Source organism: Spinacia oleracea, chromosome 6 (genome assembly GCF_020520425.1).
Source record: "Spinacia oleracea cultivar Varoflay chromosome 6, BTI_SOV_V1, whole genome shotgun sequence".
Classification (NCBI taxonomy): domain Eukaryota; kingdom Viridiplantae; phylum Streptophyta; class Magnoliopsida; order Caryophyllales; family Amaranthaceae; genus Spinacia; species Spinacia oleracea.
Window position 1 is genome coordinate 109853599 of NC_079492.1, and position 17741 is coordinate 109871339.

At 35.2% G+C, this 17741-nt stretch overlaps 2 protein-coding genes across 4 annotated transcripts; one reads left to right on the forward strand and one right to left on the reverse strand.

The window, feature by feature from the left end:
* Positions 1-3050: 3050 nt before the first annotated feature.
* On the forward strand, positions 3051-7901 carry LOC110804008 (methyl-CpG-binding domain-containing protein 7). The gene is made up of 7 exons (XM_022009555.2): positions 3051-3541; positions 5905-6021; positions 6117-6164; positions 6378-6527; positions 7088-7207; positions 7293-7532; positions 7624-7901. The coding sequence occupies exons 1-7, from the start codon at positions 3323-3325 to the stop codon at positions 7660-7662; spliced, it is 933 nt and encodes a 310-aa protein (XP_021865247.1). The 5' UTR covers positions 3051-3322; the 3' UTR covers positions 7663-7901.
* A 358-nt stretch (positions 7902-8259) lies between these two features.
* Positions 8260-12950, reverse strand: LOC110804004 (protein ALP1-like). Of its 3 annotated transcripts, none has more exons than XM_022009551.2 (3): positions 12799-12950; positions 12370-12491; positions 8260-9620 (listed from the first exon to the last, which is right to left on the reverse strand). In XM_022009551.2, the coding sequence occupies exons 2-3, from the start codon at positions 12467-12469 to the stop codon at positions 8572-8574; spliced, it is 1149 nt and encodes a 382-aa protein (XP_021865243.1). In that variant the 5' UTR covers positions 12470-12491; positions 12799-12950; the 3' UTR covers positions 8260-8571. The 3 variants fall into 3 exon arrangements, with proteins under 3 accessions (XP_021865243.1, XP_056689285.1, XP_056689284.1); XM_056833307.1 differs by lacking the exon at positions 12799-12950 and adding an exon at positions 12647-12778; XM_056833306.1 differs by lacking the exon at positions 12799-12950 and having other exon boundaries at positions 12370-12634.
* Between the last annotated feature and the right edge of the window lie 4791 nt (positions 12951-17741).

Genomic DNA, 17741 nt, shown 5'->3' on the forward strand with positions numbered 1-17741 from the left:
TTCGGTCTCCCTTTCTACCATGGCATGAAACTTTCTGAAAATCTCGAATACTTGGATTTTTGTCTTCAACATATATACCCAAGTTCTTCGAGTAGCGTCATCAATGAAAGTGACAAAATATCTATTGCCACCAAGAGACTCCACCTCAATAGGACCACAAACATTGGAGTGAACTAACTCCAACTTTTCTTGCCTTCTGGTGGACTTCCTAGAAAAGGAAGCTCTATGTTGCTTACCTGCCAAAAAATGATCACAAAGGTCAAGAGAAAATGATTTATCAACAGGAATAAGAGATTTACCTGCTAACAGTTTGATCCCCTTGTCACTCATATGCCCTAGCCTTCGATGCCACAAATTTGGAGAATTATTTTCTTCAACTGCATTCAGCTCACCAAAACATATACACTCAAGTATGTCTTATACAAAGAACAAAACAACTCGCCACGAGCAACTGTTATCGAGCCCTTAGACAATTTCCACTTACCATCACCAAAGGTGTGTCGGTACCCTTCTAGATCAAGGACATTTGCAGACAACAAGTTAAGGCGTAAATCAGGGATATGGCGCACATTCTTCAATGTAAGCATGCACCCAACACTTGTCTTCACACGAATATCACCCAACCCAACAATGCTAGCTGAGCTCTTGTTCCCCGTCTTCACACTACCAAAATCACCAGATTGATTGTCCGTGAAATACTCCCTTTTGGAAACACAATGATATGAAACACCTGAATCTACAAGCCACTCTTTGTCTGAACTCCCCACATGATAACACTCACTAGTTGCACAAATCAAAGCGACATCATCATCACTCTTAGAAGCGGTTGCTGCAGTATTTTTATCATCTCCCTGCTTTTGTGAGTCTTGTTTCTTACCTTGTTCTCTCTTCCAACGGTAGCAAAACTTTTTGATATGGGCAGGCTTGTTGCAGTAATGACATGTCCTAGTCTCTGTGTCTCTAGACTTGGACCTCCCCTTTGAGTTATCACGACCTTTGGGACCCTTACTCTTGCTTCTTCCACGATTCTCAACAACAAGAGCATGTGAATTATCAACTCCCATCTCCTTTCTTCTAATCTCTTCATTGAACATGCTTTCTTTGATCACATCCAAAGATAGAACACCTTTTGGAGCAGAGTTACTAATAGTCACAACCACGATTTCCCAACTATCTGGCAAAGAACTCAACAAGAACAAAACCTGCAATTCATCATCAAGAACAATCTTAATGGTAGTCATCTTGTTAATAATATCCTGAAAGTCACTCAAATGCTCAGAAACAGACTTTCCACCTTTCAATTTCAAATTAACAAGTCTCTTGATTAATGAACCTTTGTTATGTGCGGTCTTCCTTTCATAAAGACCTTCTAATTTCTTCCACAAATCATATGGGTCGGACTCCTGAGGCACATGGTTGAAAATGCTAATATCAACCCACTACCTAATAGTACCCAAAGTTTTTCTCTTTAACTTTCCTCAATCTTTCTCTTCCATTTTTTCTGGTCTTTCAGGTTTGGAAATGGTGCCATCGGCTTTTGTGGTTGTTTCAATTGGATCATACAAATCTTTGCAATAAAGAAAATCCTCCATCATTGGTCTCCAGATAGAATAATTGGTTGATGTCAATTTAACCATTGAACTACCTCCACTACTACTAGTAGACTCCATAACAATGATCAAATTAAACCCCGCTCTGATACCAACTGATAGAACCCTAGTAGACTAGTAGTATATCAACTACCCACAAGGATCACCTCCAAGACAATCAACCAAACAATACAACTCCAATTCACCACAAATAATCCACCAAACAAATAACCTAACAATCAACCAATAATGGACAGCAACTAAAAACAAATGCGGAAGAACAAAATCAATCAACAACACACAAATTATATGTGGAAAACCCATTCGATGTGAAGAGTAAAAACCACGGGACTTGTGAGGAGTCCACCCTTGTCATCTTCTCTTATTATGATAAAATTGAGGGAAAAAGAACTCAAATCAGACATACAAAAGTTCACAACCCACCAATACTTCCATACATAAGAGATCAACAATTAAGAGACAAGAAATGAAGAATATCACCAAAAAATGTAGGTTCTGTCCAGCAGCGGCCACGGACAAACCAGAGCTCAAAACGACGATCCAACCGTTCAAAATGAGGCCATATGTATCCTCAACAAGCTGACAAAAAATCAGCACGATCCGAACGTTGAATCTCCGGCAAACGACAGTTTTCTGATGACTTCCCTCAAAGCTACGAACACTCTCTTCTCTTTCTCTCCTCTCCTTTTTGTGTGTGTGTTTTCTTCTGATTTCTCACACTCCTTTGCTGCCTCTCAAGTCAGCCAAAGGTTACCCTAAGCTTCCCAAAGAAGTTTCAACATAACCCAACATTGGGCCACAACAATAAAGTGAAATATTGGGATTCCACTTAAAACAGAAGCACAAGTATTAACAAACTTATGCACAAAAGTGGGCTGGACCCACAACATGGTTTGCTTCTCGAGACCATGAGGTCGAGTGCCAGACGGATTGAGATGAGGCCAAAGAGGAACGAGAGAGAGCTGCCGAGGAGGCGCATTTAGATACCAATGTGGGTACTTCCTCCAAGGCCATTCCTAAAGGCCCTGTCCTCGTTGTCCCTCATGCTTAGGAATACGGACATTCATCTTCTTCACCGTCATAAAAAAAAAGGGTGGCCATTAAGCAGGGCGGGTTTTTCGGGTCGATACAAAATCGGGTCAAAATAGGATAAACCGTAAGGAGTGTAGAGCTAGAACTGGACCACTTCGAAACCGTTTTACCTTAAACCCGTTAACCACCTCGACTCCTGCATAATTAGTTGTGCGACGGGTTTAAAAAAGTGATAAGAGTCCCAAAAAGTACAATCATCATGATGAAACGAACGATCTACGGAGTATAAAATCTACAGTAATGCCCATCAGTAATATGATTAATATCACATCATAATTAAACCCAAAAGTGAAAAAAGTACATATTCCAGAATTAATTAATTAAAAAAAAATATTAAATGCCCAAAATGAAGTAGATAGACTTCAGAATTCCTGATTATCATGACTACATTTTTGTAATTTAACTAAATTGAGTAAAATGCTTTTCTCGCATTCCGGTGAAGCCAAGTAACCATAGTTAGTCTGTTAGAGTGAGACTGTGAGGGAGAGTGAGTGTACAACCAAATCCCCCTTCTCCCTTTCTCTCTCTTCCTCGCCGAGTGAGTGAGTGAGTGAGTGAGTGAGGCAGTCAGCGAGTTCCGAGTTGAAACGGCCGCCGATAGAGAGAAACAACAAAGAACAATGCGATCACCTGCTGGGAATCAAAATTCCAATTCTCTGGTGAGAATGTCGGGGCAGCCTCAGCCAATTGAGGTGGTTTACAGTGGAAAGCAGCATGATGAATCCCCCGATATGCGAGTGGTTCCTTTCCGTCCAAAATCACCAGAATTCGAGCTTCCTGATGGTTGGGTTGTTGAAGTACGCCCTCGTGGTCCCACTTCTTCTGTTTTGGCTGATAAGGTCTTTCTTCTACTCTATTTTCAGTAATTAAGCTCTATTTTTATATCATTAATTAAGCTCTATCAGTTTTCATTTCTTGTTCTTTATTTATTGTTATTGTGTTAGAGAAGTTCTGATTATGACTGAGTTTTTTTTCCCTCTGTGTGTGCTTAATTATATGGATTTAGGGTTTTTGTTCTATTTAATTGTTTCAATCAAAGGGATGCAAAATATTACTAATTTTAGTAGCTTTTTTGTGATTCTTTTTAGTTTTGTTGACATTTAGGGGAGCTTAATTTTGTTTAGAACTTTAGTAAGCTGTCTTACCTAAAGGGGGCAGTTCACTAAGCAGTTCATGATTTTTGCTCTGTTTATAAAGACCTTGTTGCTTTTGGTTCGAGCCCAATTAGATTAAACCGCGTTTTCTGCAAGTGTAACACAAGCGTGTATGATTTACGGCCTATGGGACATGCCCAGCTAACGAGGTGCCAATGTATGTTTATTGATGCGACTGCGTGCACAACACGTTCCAATCACATAGTAACAAGTCGGTCGGAGCAGCGTAGATTCGTGATTACAACGTGAGTGGACCATGTATCGCACGCAGTCGATTAAAAATATATTTATAAATTTTGTCAAGTACATGTGATACATGGTCCAATCGCGTTGTAATCACGTGCCATTCTACACTGCTCCGACCGACTTGTTACTTTATAGTTGCATACTTGCATACATCTGTATTTATCATTTAATCACACTCCAATGATTGCAGAATGACATGGAATTGAGACAGTAGGTGCTTGAGCTAAGGCCTAAGGGTAGATCAAACTTTCCGTGCATTATAATCTGTATGCTTCAATTTTATGTTCTGATGAATATATAAGTTGTGCCTACTAACATTTTACGTTTCCGAAATGTTAGTCTATATTTGCACCCTATTGCTAATAACTCAGAGTGATTTTCTGCTATAGTATCTTTCCTAAGGGAGATTTTTGGTGCGCTAATTGTTAAAACATGTAGTCTCCTTGGACCTTTACATAAATCATGCTAGCAAAACTTAGTTCTCACCAATATGGCATTATTAAGTAAAATAAAAGAGTTAATAGCTGTTACTTCTACACTTTAAAGCTTGTAATCGTAGTGCTTTTAGTTGTTCTTGTTATTAGTTACTCTGTAGTTACTATGAGAAAGTGGAAACTGTGTGCTAAGAAGTGTTGTGAATTGTGATCTTCTTTCTCTCACGTGTACGACCGCTGATCGGAACTTTTTCTCAAAAAATGGGGAAAAGGGTTGACTTATAGAATCATGTCATTGATTAAACATACATTATGTAAAGGGACTTCCACTAAATTTATTATGAGAACTTAAAGCTTACACAATTGTGATTGGTGTGAAGTGCAAAGCTGGTAGTTAGATTCATTGTATTTGGATGTTCGACAAAATCAGAACTGTGTAACTTAGCTTCTAACTGTTTTTGAGTGAAATTAATATGCTGGAAATACAGTACCTCAACGATGCAATTGTATTATGCTTGCACGATCATTGCGAGAAAAATTAAAGTATCTCTGAAGCATTGAAGTTATCTAGCCACTCCTTGTAATTTAACATCCCTTTGGACTTCCTTTCCCCTGATGTTTAATACAAGTCAGTGTTACCTAATTCTCTAATCACCATACGAACTGGTAACCGAAAAGGCGAATTATAACATGAAATGGTACAATTTTGGTCTAATTTAGCACATTAGGTAGCGAATTGCGAACCCATACCCAATCTCAAACTAGCGAATCAGGCAATATTGATACAAGTATTAGATTTTCTACCATTTTGCTTTACTAGAGTCTGATTATTTTGATGGATGACTTTAACCCAGTAGTATTTTTATTCCGTGCTTACCAAGTCTTTTGTTTGTACCTTATGGGCTCTGAGCAATTCTTGACTTCGGCCATATTACTCACCTCATTTCTCTTGAGATAAAGTATTGCCTTAAATATTAGATCATCAACTCTTCAGTATTGACAAGGAATTGGTTCTTAGTACAGTTAATGGACCTTGAAGATTTTCTATTATGAAAGTCTTGTTGAACTGAGTTATAAATTGGTTGTTGAATCATATCTCAAGACTCGGTGAACGTTTTGAAAGAACTTTTTGGTGATGTGATGAGTGTAGATATTTGGTTGAGTTTTAATGGCCTATATGGATGTATATTATTTCATCACTTTATTTTTTTTCCCTAGTATTACAAAGTTTATTTTCTTGGTATGGTAATCATCTCAGATGAAATTATGTTCCTACTTCATCCTGTTTACTACCTTCTATCTATTTCCCTGTGTGCTCGCATTCTTGTATTTATTAAAAGGGTGATCTTAATGATACTTTTTTTTCAGTATTATTATGAGCCTGGAACTGGACGAAAGTTCCGTTCTCTAATATCAGTCCAGAGATACCTATCTGGAGAGGAAGATATTGTTGTGCCTAGGAAAAGTCCAAGCAATAGTCTGGTGGTGAGTTTAATCTAAAAGAAAAATATCAATTGATTTATTTGTACATCATTTCTTCTGTTTGCTAATTGTGGCTGCTGTTGTATTTTTTTTTCCAGCGATATCAACATTCTGGAACTGTCAGAAGGGTCGCCTATGGTGGGAAGGTAAATAATGAATTTGCATATTCCTGGGCTGAAGGTTGATTCTCGCCTTTCAAATATCAAAATATGTATGGCAGGAATTTCAGAGAACTCTTTATTCTTTCACATAAGACTAAGACTCTTTTTACACTACTTTGAAAGATAAGACACAACTGTTAAAAATTAAACCTACAAAATTGTCTTGTCATTCTCAATCAACGTTGCAAATGGCTCCAGGTCTTGACACCAGATGAATTAGATGAGGCACGTCAGGCAAAGTTGGATGACATTGTTCCTGAAACTTTACAACCTAAATCTTCTTCCATAATTCCTGATGGCTGGATTGTGGAGGAAATTCCACGAAAATGTGGCACTAGGAGTGACAGGGTACTTTCTCTATTCATCTATGGCTTGATATTTATAAAGTTGTTATTATCATTTGATTATAATATCACACTTATCAGTTATATGCATTTTGATATTTTCAAATAATCTAAGAGAAGTTTGAATGGTATAAACCATTGTTTTGTTTCAGTTAAACGGTTTTTTGTCTTGTTTACATGCACAAAACCTGATGGTGCAGAGTTAAGGTTTGTGGGTTGGAATGAGATGCATATTGCTCAAGAAATCAAGATTCTGGTTTCGGGTGATTTATTATTGCTATTCGCCTGTGTTTCATACATGGCTTTGCTTTTACTGAAGAATTTGAATTAAAGATACGGAGTAGTTTGTAATTGTTGTTGTTCTTGTTCTTTAGTCTTTGAAGTAGTGAGACTCTGGTAATTTCAGATATAGGTCTTGCCCTGACCTTTATATTTGTAGGAGTTGTAGCTAAGTTTCTTTTAAAAGATTTTCCTCTGCTGCGTAGCTGTAAACGTGATACTAGGACGGTTAAGAAGTGATAACGTTAGTCAGAAACAGGAGATTTGACATGTTTTCTGTTGCAGTATTTTATTGAGCCAGGAACAGGTCAAAAATTTCGATCAGTACCAGATCTTCAGAAATATCTGGCATCACACAAATATAACTCAAAATGCAAGGCATTAACTTTGAGAAATCATTCAACAGTGAGTATTCAACAGTTGAGTTACTATGTCTTTGGGTTGTCTTGCGCAAAAGTATTTAGAGTATGATAAGATGGCTTGATTTCAGGCTCGGCGAAGTTCAGCTCCACGGAAAAAGAAAACTTCACTTAAGATGTTCAAGACATTCCAGACATCGATTATTGATCTTACAAATCCTCCAGAAAAGATAAATTGGGTATTTAGTGGTGATGGGAGAGATAACTGGAGCCCGCTTGTAGAAGAATGCATGCTTCCAGATTATGTAAAAGAACAATGGGAAGAAACTTTCTTGCTTGGTATGAATGGATGGAAGCACCGAGTTCCACAGGTACTTTGATTTCCTTGTTAGAGCACTAGTGTCGTACTGTCGTGTAAAACATCATTTTTTTAATCGCCGGACAAATTTCCAATGTATGCAGTTGATGATGGGCGAGAGCAATGGGGCAACAAATTCATAAACTGGAGATCCATTTTCCTTTGTAAATTTTTATGAACTGAACTGATGTTGTACAATGTACAGTGTTAGGATTATCGCACATTTGAATGTCTATCAAAGTGTTAGCTGTTCACTGTGAACAATATTGAGTGTACCTCTCTTTTATATAATCACCTTTCGGGCAACTTCCCGAGGGAGGGTGTTTGTATTTCTGTTGCACAACGAATTTGCGATAAAAAGCCTTGTTTTTACATTGACTAATTCATTACCTTGTGCTTACTTCCATAGTCCACGCTTGTGTTTTTTTTTTTTTTTTTTGGTTCTACTACCGGGAGTTTCCACCGCCTTCGACGAGTGGACTAATCTCCCGCGGGAGTTTGCATGGGTACCTCGATGGGCAGCATCCCTCCCAGTTGAGATTTTTTCCATTCCCAAGGCTCAAACCCGAGACCTTGGTTAAGGAGCAAGAGGCCCTTAACCACTATAGTCCACGCTTGTGTAATTGTATTAGACACGAAAGCTTTTGTAACGTTCAAAGAAATCCACAGCCCAAAAAGACGAAAAGATGTTGGAATTATGGTTATGCCACTCATCAGAAACATTAACAAGGGGTCACACATTAGAGAGAAAGTGCTATAGAATAAAATCAAAGGATTAACTCTGTAATAGAACCTCAGGAGACCACAAAATCAAATTAAGCTGACATTAATTAGACAAACCTATCTATCTATGTAATGTTATCATATTGAACATAAAAAAGCCTGAAATAGGCCAAAGTTGAAGTAGCCATTATGGAATTATCTTCCTGTTATGGCGCACAAGAGCTGAGTTGTAATCAAAAATCTTATTTACAAACGGAAATTAGAATATTAAAATGGTATAATATGATCCTTGAGAAACTAAAATAGTAAAATGCAATGTAAAAAGAATGTTATTGGGGAGAGCTTCGAGACACATAGAGAGAGAGTTTCTCTCTCATGTCAGAAGCAGTCAAGTCGGCAGATTCGCATGTTTGTTGTTGTCTATAGTTCTCATCATGGCAGTGCGACAATGAGATCTCATCCTGAACATCATCTTCTAAGTCAATTACAATGTTGTGAAGGAGACAGCAAACAAGTATGATCCTTGGTAACCTATGCTTATCAGGTCTCCACATAGTTCCATGTATTATCTTCCACATCTCCTTCAACCTAGACAATGCTCTCCTTGCAACCATTCTTGTAGCGAAATGACGTTTATTGAACTCACTCTGAATCTCTGAAAGACCTTTGCCTCTGTAAGGTGTGACTAACCATGGTAACAAAGGAAACCCCAAGTCTCCTATTATGTATTCCCTTATTTCTGATCCCTCGGAAAGATGTACTGTTTTTCCATTTAACCGTTTTCCATTGTCACATAGTTTGAAGAAATTTGAGCTTTTAAGCACTATAGAATCACTCAATTTCCCAGGCCATCCAGTCACTATATCTCTGAGCCTCATATCAGGATCTACAATTGCCTGCAAGAGCATGCTATGGTTTTTCTCCCTATCAAACCACACTTTATTAGCAGGGTCTGCCAAAGGTAAACACATTGTGATATGTGTAGTATCAATTGCCCCACAACAGTTTGGAAATCCTCTGATTTTCTCAAATTTTGACTTTATGTCTGTCATTTCTTCATCAGAGGAAGGCCACTGAAGGTGGTGCAGTCCTCTCTTCTCCATAGACTCCACAAAACGCCATGTAACTTGGGAGACTGTTGAGTGGTGCAAACCAAATGACTCTCCCACTATTATTAAGGAATCTCCCGAGCTAAGTCTTCTTAGAGCAACTGCTACTTGGTCATTTAAAGATAAAGGCTTTCCATTTGAGAAGGAGAAATGTCCTGGTCTAGCCGACATATCTTCTTTTACAAGTGAGCATATGTAGTTGAATGTCTTCCTTGATATTTTGAAAACTAACTCAAACTTATCCAATCCCTTTGATGGAGAAAGAACACCTGTGGAACAGTGGAGATAATTGTCAATTAATACTTCAATACGGAGTAAGATCCTAACAGTCAAAAGTGCATGTCAAAGCTATTAGAGGTACTTCAACGAATACAATAATCAAACTAAACTAAACAGAACCAGATTGATGTGCATGTCATTGAGATTCATGCTTACAGAAGAAGACAGATGATTGACAAGGAAATATTATTATACTGCATTACTTTGTATGTCTTAATTAAGGCCTCAAGAGTAACCCTAATTAAGGCATCATGCAACGCTAGAAACCTAAAAAGTCCTCACACCTGTGAAATAGTCAAATAACCACTAAATATTACCGCATGCCCACTTATTAACTTTATTGCTGTCAAGCTTTGGGGTATTGGAAAGTTTTTCATGAAGGGATATTTTGTTCTATATTTCTGCCAGAAGAAGTTCATATTTCCTTCATGGTCGGTTTATTAGCACAACACTGCCATTAAGTTTCTGCAACTTACTAGCTCAAGCACTCATTGCCATCATTTCTTTTAGTGTTTAAATTTATATGTTACTAAACAACTTTCACTAAATTTATCCTAAACTTGCAGCTCTTAGTTATGAGCAACTGTCAGAAGCTCAGAAATTCCAAATCTGCACTATTTGCATCATATAATTGATTACAGTAGCTAGAATACAGTCTGGAAGTTGCTAAGGGATGAAAATTCAAATTAAACAAAATAAATAAATGCCCCTGAATCCAGCTCAGTGTCTACTGAGACTCACAGGCCACACCACATATCATGCTCAACCAAATGTGAGAAAAGAATTTCCGGAGGAAGAGCTACAACAGAATAAAAGACTTTAACATACACCAGGGAATAAAAGAGGAAATTCAACTGAATTCTTATCATGTTCTGGGCCTTTTAGCAAAACCAAAATTAGAATAAAAACGATATTCATAGAGGCAGTCAGATTGCAGTTTCTTAAACCAATAAGAAAATTGCGGCGTAGTCTCCTCAGCCATTTGATAAAGTACACTGCTCTCTCCAAACAAAAAACTGATCCACAGCTCCTACTAGAAAGAAACAAATTTTCTCATTGCAATCTTATAATTACACATTCAAAGATTCTGCAGTCTGCTGGAAACCTCCTATAAGGATAGTCTTAGGCTTTTTTAAGAAATTCAGATCAGACTGTATAACTGCTCCTACTAACATTCACCAAATCGGTTTTATGTCTAGTATTGCAACTACATCCTTTCGAGAGACAGAAAATCAACAGCAAGTCACAAGGACCAGACAACCAAACTGTCAACCTGTCACATACACTCCTAATCAAGAAAATCTAATTCCTAGAGGAAATTGTAAAACCAGCTGCAAAGTAGAATTTGTGGCTTGAAAAGAAAACATGCAAAAGAAAATCCATAAGTTCATGTAGAAGACAGTATTTTACAGTCTGGGATCTCAAACAAGCCAATAGAGCCTTAATCCCCCTACTAGGGCCGTCAGCAGGATAAAATTTCAATGCCAATATCTGGAATCTACCAAGAACCCTAAAACCGAGTTCTTACATTACAAACCAGCAGCCTAGTTCCATCTAGGCAAACAGATTAGGATATTGGTTGCAGGGAAGTCTTCTGTCTTAGAGCCTACTTACTCAATTGAAAAGTGTATTTATTGCTGAACAATCACAACCAAGAGAACAATGTCTTAAGCTCATCTCTTCTAAACTAAAAAACTGCCAATTTCCAATATGAGGCATTGATCATGACATGTAAGAAAATAGCAGTTACGCTATTGACAGCAGCAAAGTTGCACCAAAAACAGCAGCTTTTGAGGAAGCACTGACTGAGTTTTTGAATGCATAACACCCTGCTGATCTGAATAACTCATGGCTAACTTATATGCAAAAGGGCTTAATATTATCTCATTTCTTTACTTATCCCAGAATATTTCCGCTGCTTGAACATTGCCACATACACTTACATCCATATCAACTCACCAATACCTTAGATTGGGAAAGGAAAGCTATACCCTTATGATACCATAGAGGCTATTTCTAATGTAACCCCCAATCATATACTTCCTATGCAACAGCCATATGCTACCTCAAATAAATAAAAATTGAGGACAGTCTGATGAGTCATTTTAATCTAGTTCATTATAATTCAAAGGGCATGAACAATGGATCTCTTATTCCAATTCAGATGGATGAATTATCACATACGATATACGCCTATGTCCAAAACTCCTCTAGAGTAAGTCGAAATGACGACCTTCTAAGAATACCGAAAGAACACTACCTCCCTAGTGAATCCCGTTTACATCACTGCCTTTCGTGGTTTTCTAAACACCAAAAACAACACTACCTCCCCTAGCTAGCAACAAACCGGGAGTTTACAATAAATTCTCCTCCTCAAACTCGAACTTATCACTGAAGCTCAGGAAACTAGAAGATAAAGATAGTAAATTTTAACAGCTACATGGAAGATGATAATGCAATGAACCCTCTTAAGAAATGTTCAAATACATCTACAATCCAAAGCCATAAACACCACTCATTGTCAAGCGAAGCAAAAACTGGTGAATCTACAACATCCAACCTTAAATTCAACCAATGAACATGAATTTTACTATGTCATAACAAAAACCCAGGTGTCAATCACTCCAAAATATGATCAAATACAAGAATTCAACAAAAAAATCATATACCCAGCAACAAAACATGTTATGAAAAACAATACGGGGCAATAAACAAAATTTAAGAGCAAGAGTAGTATACCATTGATACCCTTGGAGAAGTCGACCCACCAATCTCCAGACTCTTCATTTTCTGAAAAATCTCTCTTCCTTTTCTTCTTTGACCCTCTTACTGGCCCCATCGAGTCAATTGAAACCCAAACTCTGAAATCAACCAAAAACATTAAACAAAACCATTACAAAAACAGGCATTTGCTAGAAATACGAAGCTATAAACTATGCAAAATCAAGAAAAAGGTAAATAAAACAAGATCATAAGCAAAGAATTTGAATTGAAAGGTGGGTTTTGTGAAGCAAACCATGCACAAAACCGTAAGACTAAGCAAAAAAAATTAGAATGCAAACAAAAAAAAGTGTGTTTTTATGATGCAAAATTAGAGTAAAAAAGGGATAACCCAAAAACAAAAAGAATGGGTATTTCTTAGGACAATGTAGCAAGGGAAGAACATACAGTGAGTTTCTCTCTCTACAAAGTATATGGATTTTTAGAGAGAAGAGGGGGGGAAGTTGGGAGGGAGAGATGGTTGTATTTCTTTGTTTCTTTCTACCTGTTTATGGTTTTTATTTGTAGTACCGCATGTTTTAGAGATTTTATGAAAAAAATGGCAAAATCTAAATTTTAATTAATATTTCTTGCCTTGCTTGATTTGCACATGGAATTGTAGCTTTTGCAGTAAAATTGATGGTTAAAAAAATGACCAATTAGACTAGGTCGATTTGAAACATTGTAAGATGTATGCTGACTTTTAAGGGATATATTACATACGTTTCAAGGATGACTTTATATTGTTGTGATGCTTGACGAAAAGTTTTGAAACTTGTATGAACTCCCTCCTTGATTAATACCTAGTGATTTGTAGGGTGGATGTCAGACTAATTTAATTGATTATAACATTAAAGTTTGTTCTAAACCATTATCGAATCTCATCAACAAACCTACAATATATTGTATGTTGAGTCTCTTTTAAAATAATACATCAAATACGATAAATAGCCGTAATCCGGTAACGTATATCCATGTTTAATTCATGATAACGGAAAAAAATCACATTTGATTCTGTATTTAAAAATTACTTTTTTAAAAAAAAATAGCATGTGTTGCTTAAAAACTACTACTCCGTGGTTCTAAAAACACGAAATTGCAACTACTTCGCCGAGGTTTTTAGATGCAACAATTTGTCTTTTACATTAGGAAAATTTGGTAATATTAATCCAACCTTTGGCCGATTTTCTTTTATTAATCCCACCTACGACATATTTTTTAATAATCCCACCTTTACTACCCGACGACTTTTATTGGGCTTAAGTGGCCGGTAATCGGTGAAAAAGTCAACGAGATGGTGATGAATTGATGATGATGACTGAATATATCGAGAGAGAGTACTGCCATGTAGAGAAATAATGCCGCTTACAAAAGTTTTATGACCTGTTGGGCCCAATAAAAGTTGTTGGGTAATAAAGGTGGGATTATTAAAAAATATGTCCTAGGTGGGCTTAATAAAAGAAAATCGGTCAAAGGTTGGATTAATATTACCAAATTTTCCATTTATTCACACTTTCCCTTTTTAATTATCTTTTTTAGCAACTACTTTCTCCGAGGTTTTTTAATGCAACAATTTGTCTTTTACACTATTCACAAATCACACTTGACCTTTATTATTATTATTATTGGTAGTTTATAATTTAGCAATAATACAACCATGTAAGATCTAGATAAATTTGTCTCAATGTAATTTTTAAATATCAGTTTTTCAAATAATTTATAGTTACTGATAATTATAAATTTAGAAGCGAAAAATGAAAATATTGCATCTAAAATAAGGGAAGAAGTAAGTAGAAATGTGGAATACGGAGTAGTCATTTAGAATTGATCTCCATGCATACTAAAGAAAGGTGAACAAAACAAGGTAATTAAATGTCCATATTACTTGCCTAGTTGCCTTGATAGAGTTCACAAGTAATGTGCCTAATACAATTATACAAATTAGACTTAGGTTTGCAGTTGCGCACATTTGTGAAGAAACCTCTAAAAGGCCATGTTTCATTTCTTTTAAACATTTTTGACAATTTCTAAGCAACCTCTAAATTTTGCATTTTTGCAACTTACGCACCATATATGATAATATGATGAATTGACATCAATTTGTGCATCTATGATTCAATCTAACTTATTTGCTCATGGACAACTGTAGGATATCCATATTTTCTAAATGATCCCGAGGTGATGGTTTGGTTTGAATTCAAGCTCTATATGACCTGATTTTTTTAATTTTTGTAAAAACTTTTTTTTTTTGTGAGGGATTGTAAAAACATATTTGCCAACATTATGCTCATGTCCTTTATTTTTTTCTAAATTAGTTGTTGGACCGCGCTCCACCAAGATATTGAAATCAATGTTCAAAATGAAATCAGCAAATAAGCAGAGCCATGAGGGGAAAAAACCACAAAGGGAACTTAGGAAAAATTAAATATATAACAATTAGATCGACAAGGATTACATATCATCAATAGCTACATGAATATGTTAGGGTTGAATGGTGTATAACTTAGAAGCTATCATACCATAATATGCTATATATGTATAAGAAAAAGAGAAAGAAAAACAAAGTAAATAAATAGGCAAAAAATTGCAAGCAATGAGGTTTGAACCCTATATGGCTTGCAACACCAATATAGAGCTTCTAAAGAGAAGGTCTGGAAATTTTCCTCCTTATGAATAGCGAATATCATGGATTTCTCACCCATATCACTATTGATAAGTATCTATCTATCTATATATCATACTAAAAGAGAGGAAATCAATGTGGTGATGACAAATGTCACTCATAAAAAAAATTATAAAAAAATAAAATACTTGATTCTATAATTATTTTGTTAACTTTTACCTCAAAAAAAAAAAAAAAAGTTCTCCTTAATTTCCTCAATATTAAAAAGATTTCATTCTATACATAGGGAATATCTTTTAAAATATATATCTTTTCTATTTGGTAATATAATATAACCAATATAAGACTATCCTTATATAAAAATTAATCCATTATATGGAGTACATAGTATGATTTTTTATAAAAATAAAGAGTAGTCTACTTATTTGTATTTCGTATTTACATAATTCGAATACAAATAAATTAGAAAATCAATCAAGGAATAAGAATGTATATATAAAATATTACAATAATACTCTATAATATTTTAACAACTAAAAGCGATAATTACAACCGTCATTGATTGTACTATTTTATACATAGTATATTTAGAAACTAATTAAATTCGATTATTATCACCGCCATTTTGTACGACTTTAAAAAAAATATGTAACTTCTTTAAACATGAGAAATTGTTGTGTAATCTAATCTATCTACTACTTTACTACGTAATATCTAAAATTTTTAGATGCAACTATTTGATTTTTACACTAGCTATTATATTCACACTACCTCTACTTTTTCTATTTTTTTGGTGATTATTAATACTTTATGATGAACATAGTCATGTACTATGTAGCATTTTGTTGGATTTGTCTAAATACTTACATAATACTACCATTTTTTAAAAATAATTTTTGCTAATTGATAATTTAAGATATTAATAGTTGAATTTATTTACTAAAAACCGTGAAAATAAAAGTGGTTTATCCAAAAAAAATGGAAGAAGTGGTAAACAAGAAAAATGATGCGCGACTAACACATAGTCCTCTCGACTTAATAAATCTCCAAATATTTTAGGCTAAACAGTTGACTTATATTTTAGTCGATTTTTATCAAACATATGTATATGGAGTATTGTACTAAAAGAGAGGCAAATGATGTGGAGCTAAACAAATGCCGCTCTGATTTTCCTCTTTTATAATATTGGTAGCCTATGATAAAATAATTAATATACTTTGCATATGTTTTACCCAAAATCTTCTAATTACTTATGGTAATAATTGATTATAATACGAATTACTTATTTACTCATGTCAATAAATTTCTTACTCCCTCCGTCCCGCAATACTCGACCCGGTTTGACCGGCACAGGGTTTAAGGGATTTGAATTGACTTATTTAATTTAATAGGTAGTAGTTGATAGTGGGGTATTATTTTAATGTAGTTAGTGGGAAGTTTGTAAAGGGGTGGGGTTGGGGGGGAGTAGGGGTTGAATTTTTAATTATTTTTTGTATGGAGTAGGGGGTAGGTGGGTTAATAGGGGTGGAGTGAGAAATAATATAATATTGTTAGAATATTTCCATTTTTAGAAACAGGTCAAGTATTAAGGGACGGCCCGATAAGGAAAACACGTCAAGTATTCCGGGACGGAGGGAGTAATTTAAATCTATATACTCCGTACTATACTAAAAGAAAGGCAAATCGATGTAGAGATGACAAATTTCGTTCTCTGATTTGCCTATCTTATAACATAAATAATTAATTGGATGTACTATCAAGTTTCCGAGTTTCGTTTAGAAATTGTGTCATATACTGAGTACGAATATGTACGAACGTTCCATTGATATAGAAAAACTTAAAATAATTTAGCTTGGACTATCAATTACATTATTATAATGCTATCAACTTTTTAAGAATTTGTGTCATATAATGAATCCAGATATGCATAACAAAAGTTAGCTATTGACTTAATATATTTAACAAGATTGTCTCAAACATTTTATAGGCCGTTTAATTTGTTAACTAACAAAATGAGCCCCCAAGCCATATACTTTCTTTAGTAAGAAACCTATACTTAATCTTAAGTATCAAAATTAACCTTTTCACATTCTCATTATCGTAATATTTTTGAACGAAGCACGGATAATAATTTATTCGCTCATGTTATTGAAGTCGATCTTAAGAGCATGTTTATTGAAATTTTGACTAATATATCGTAATCAACTATGTCCGAAGTCATAAGATCTAGATGAATAAGTTTCCTTATTATTAATATGTTTGCAATAACAAAATATTTTTTATATATATTACTGTAAATGATTGCAATATCACTTTAAAATTTCGTGCAAATTAAAATTTATTTACGTAAATGATGAATCAAACTTGAAGATGGGGTGGGTTTGGATTTTAGATTGGTCTGACAACAAAGTTAAACGTAGATGATTGACTAATGTTGAATACCAAAAGAATTTTGGTTGATGGGTATAAGGATAATATGTACCCACCTTGGTGATGGGGCGAGTTTGAATTGATCGGATTTGAGAACACACACCCAATCCTAATTATGTATATTACTTTTAATTTTTTGTCAGTATTATAGCTAATACAATCAATTTTGATACTTCGTAATAAATTTATGTCAATATATTTAAAATTTAGTTGAAAGAAAATTTGGTTTATTTATCAAATATAGGGATATCAGATTGTTAGCGGGGCGGGTTTTTTGGGAGATCCCCCCTGTACCTAC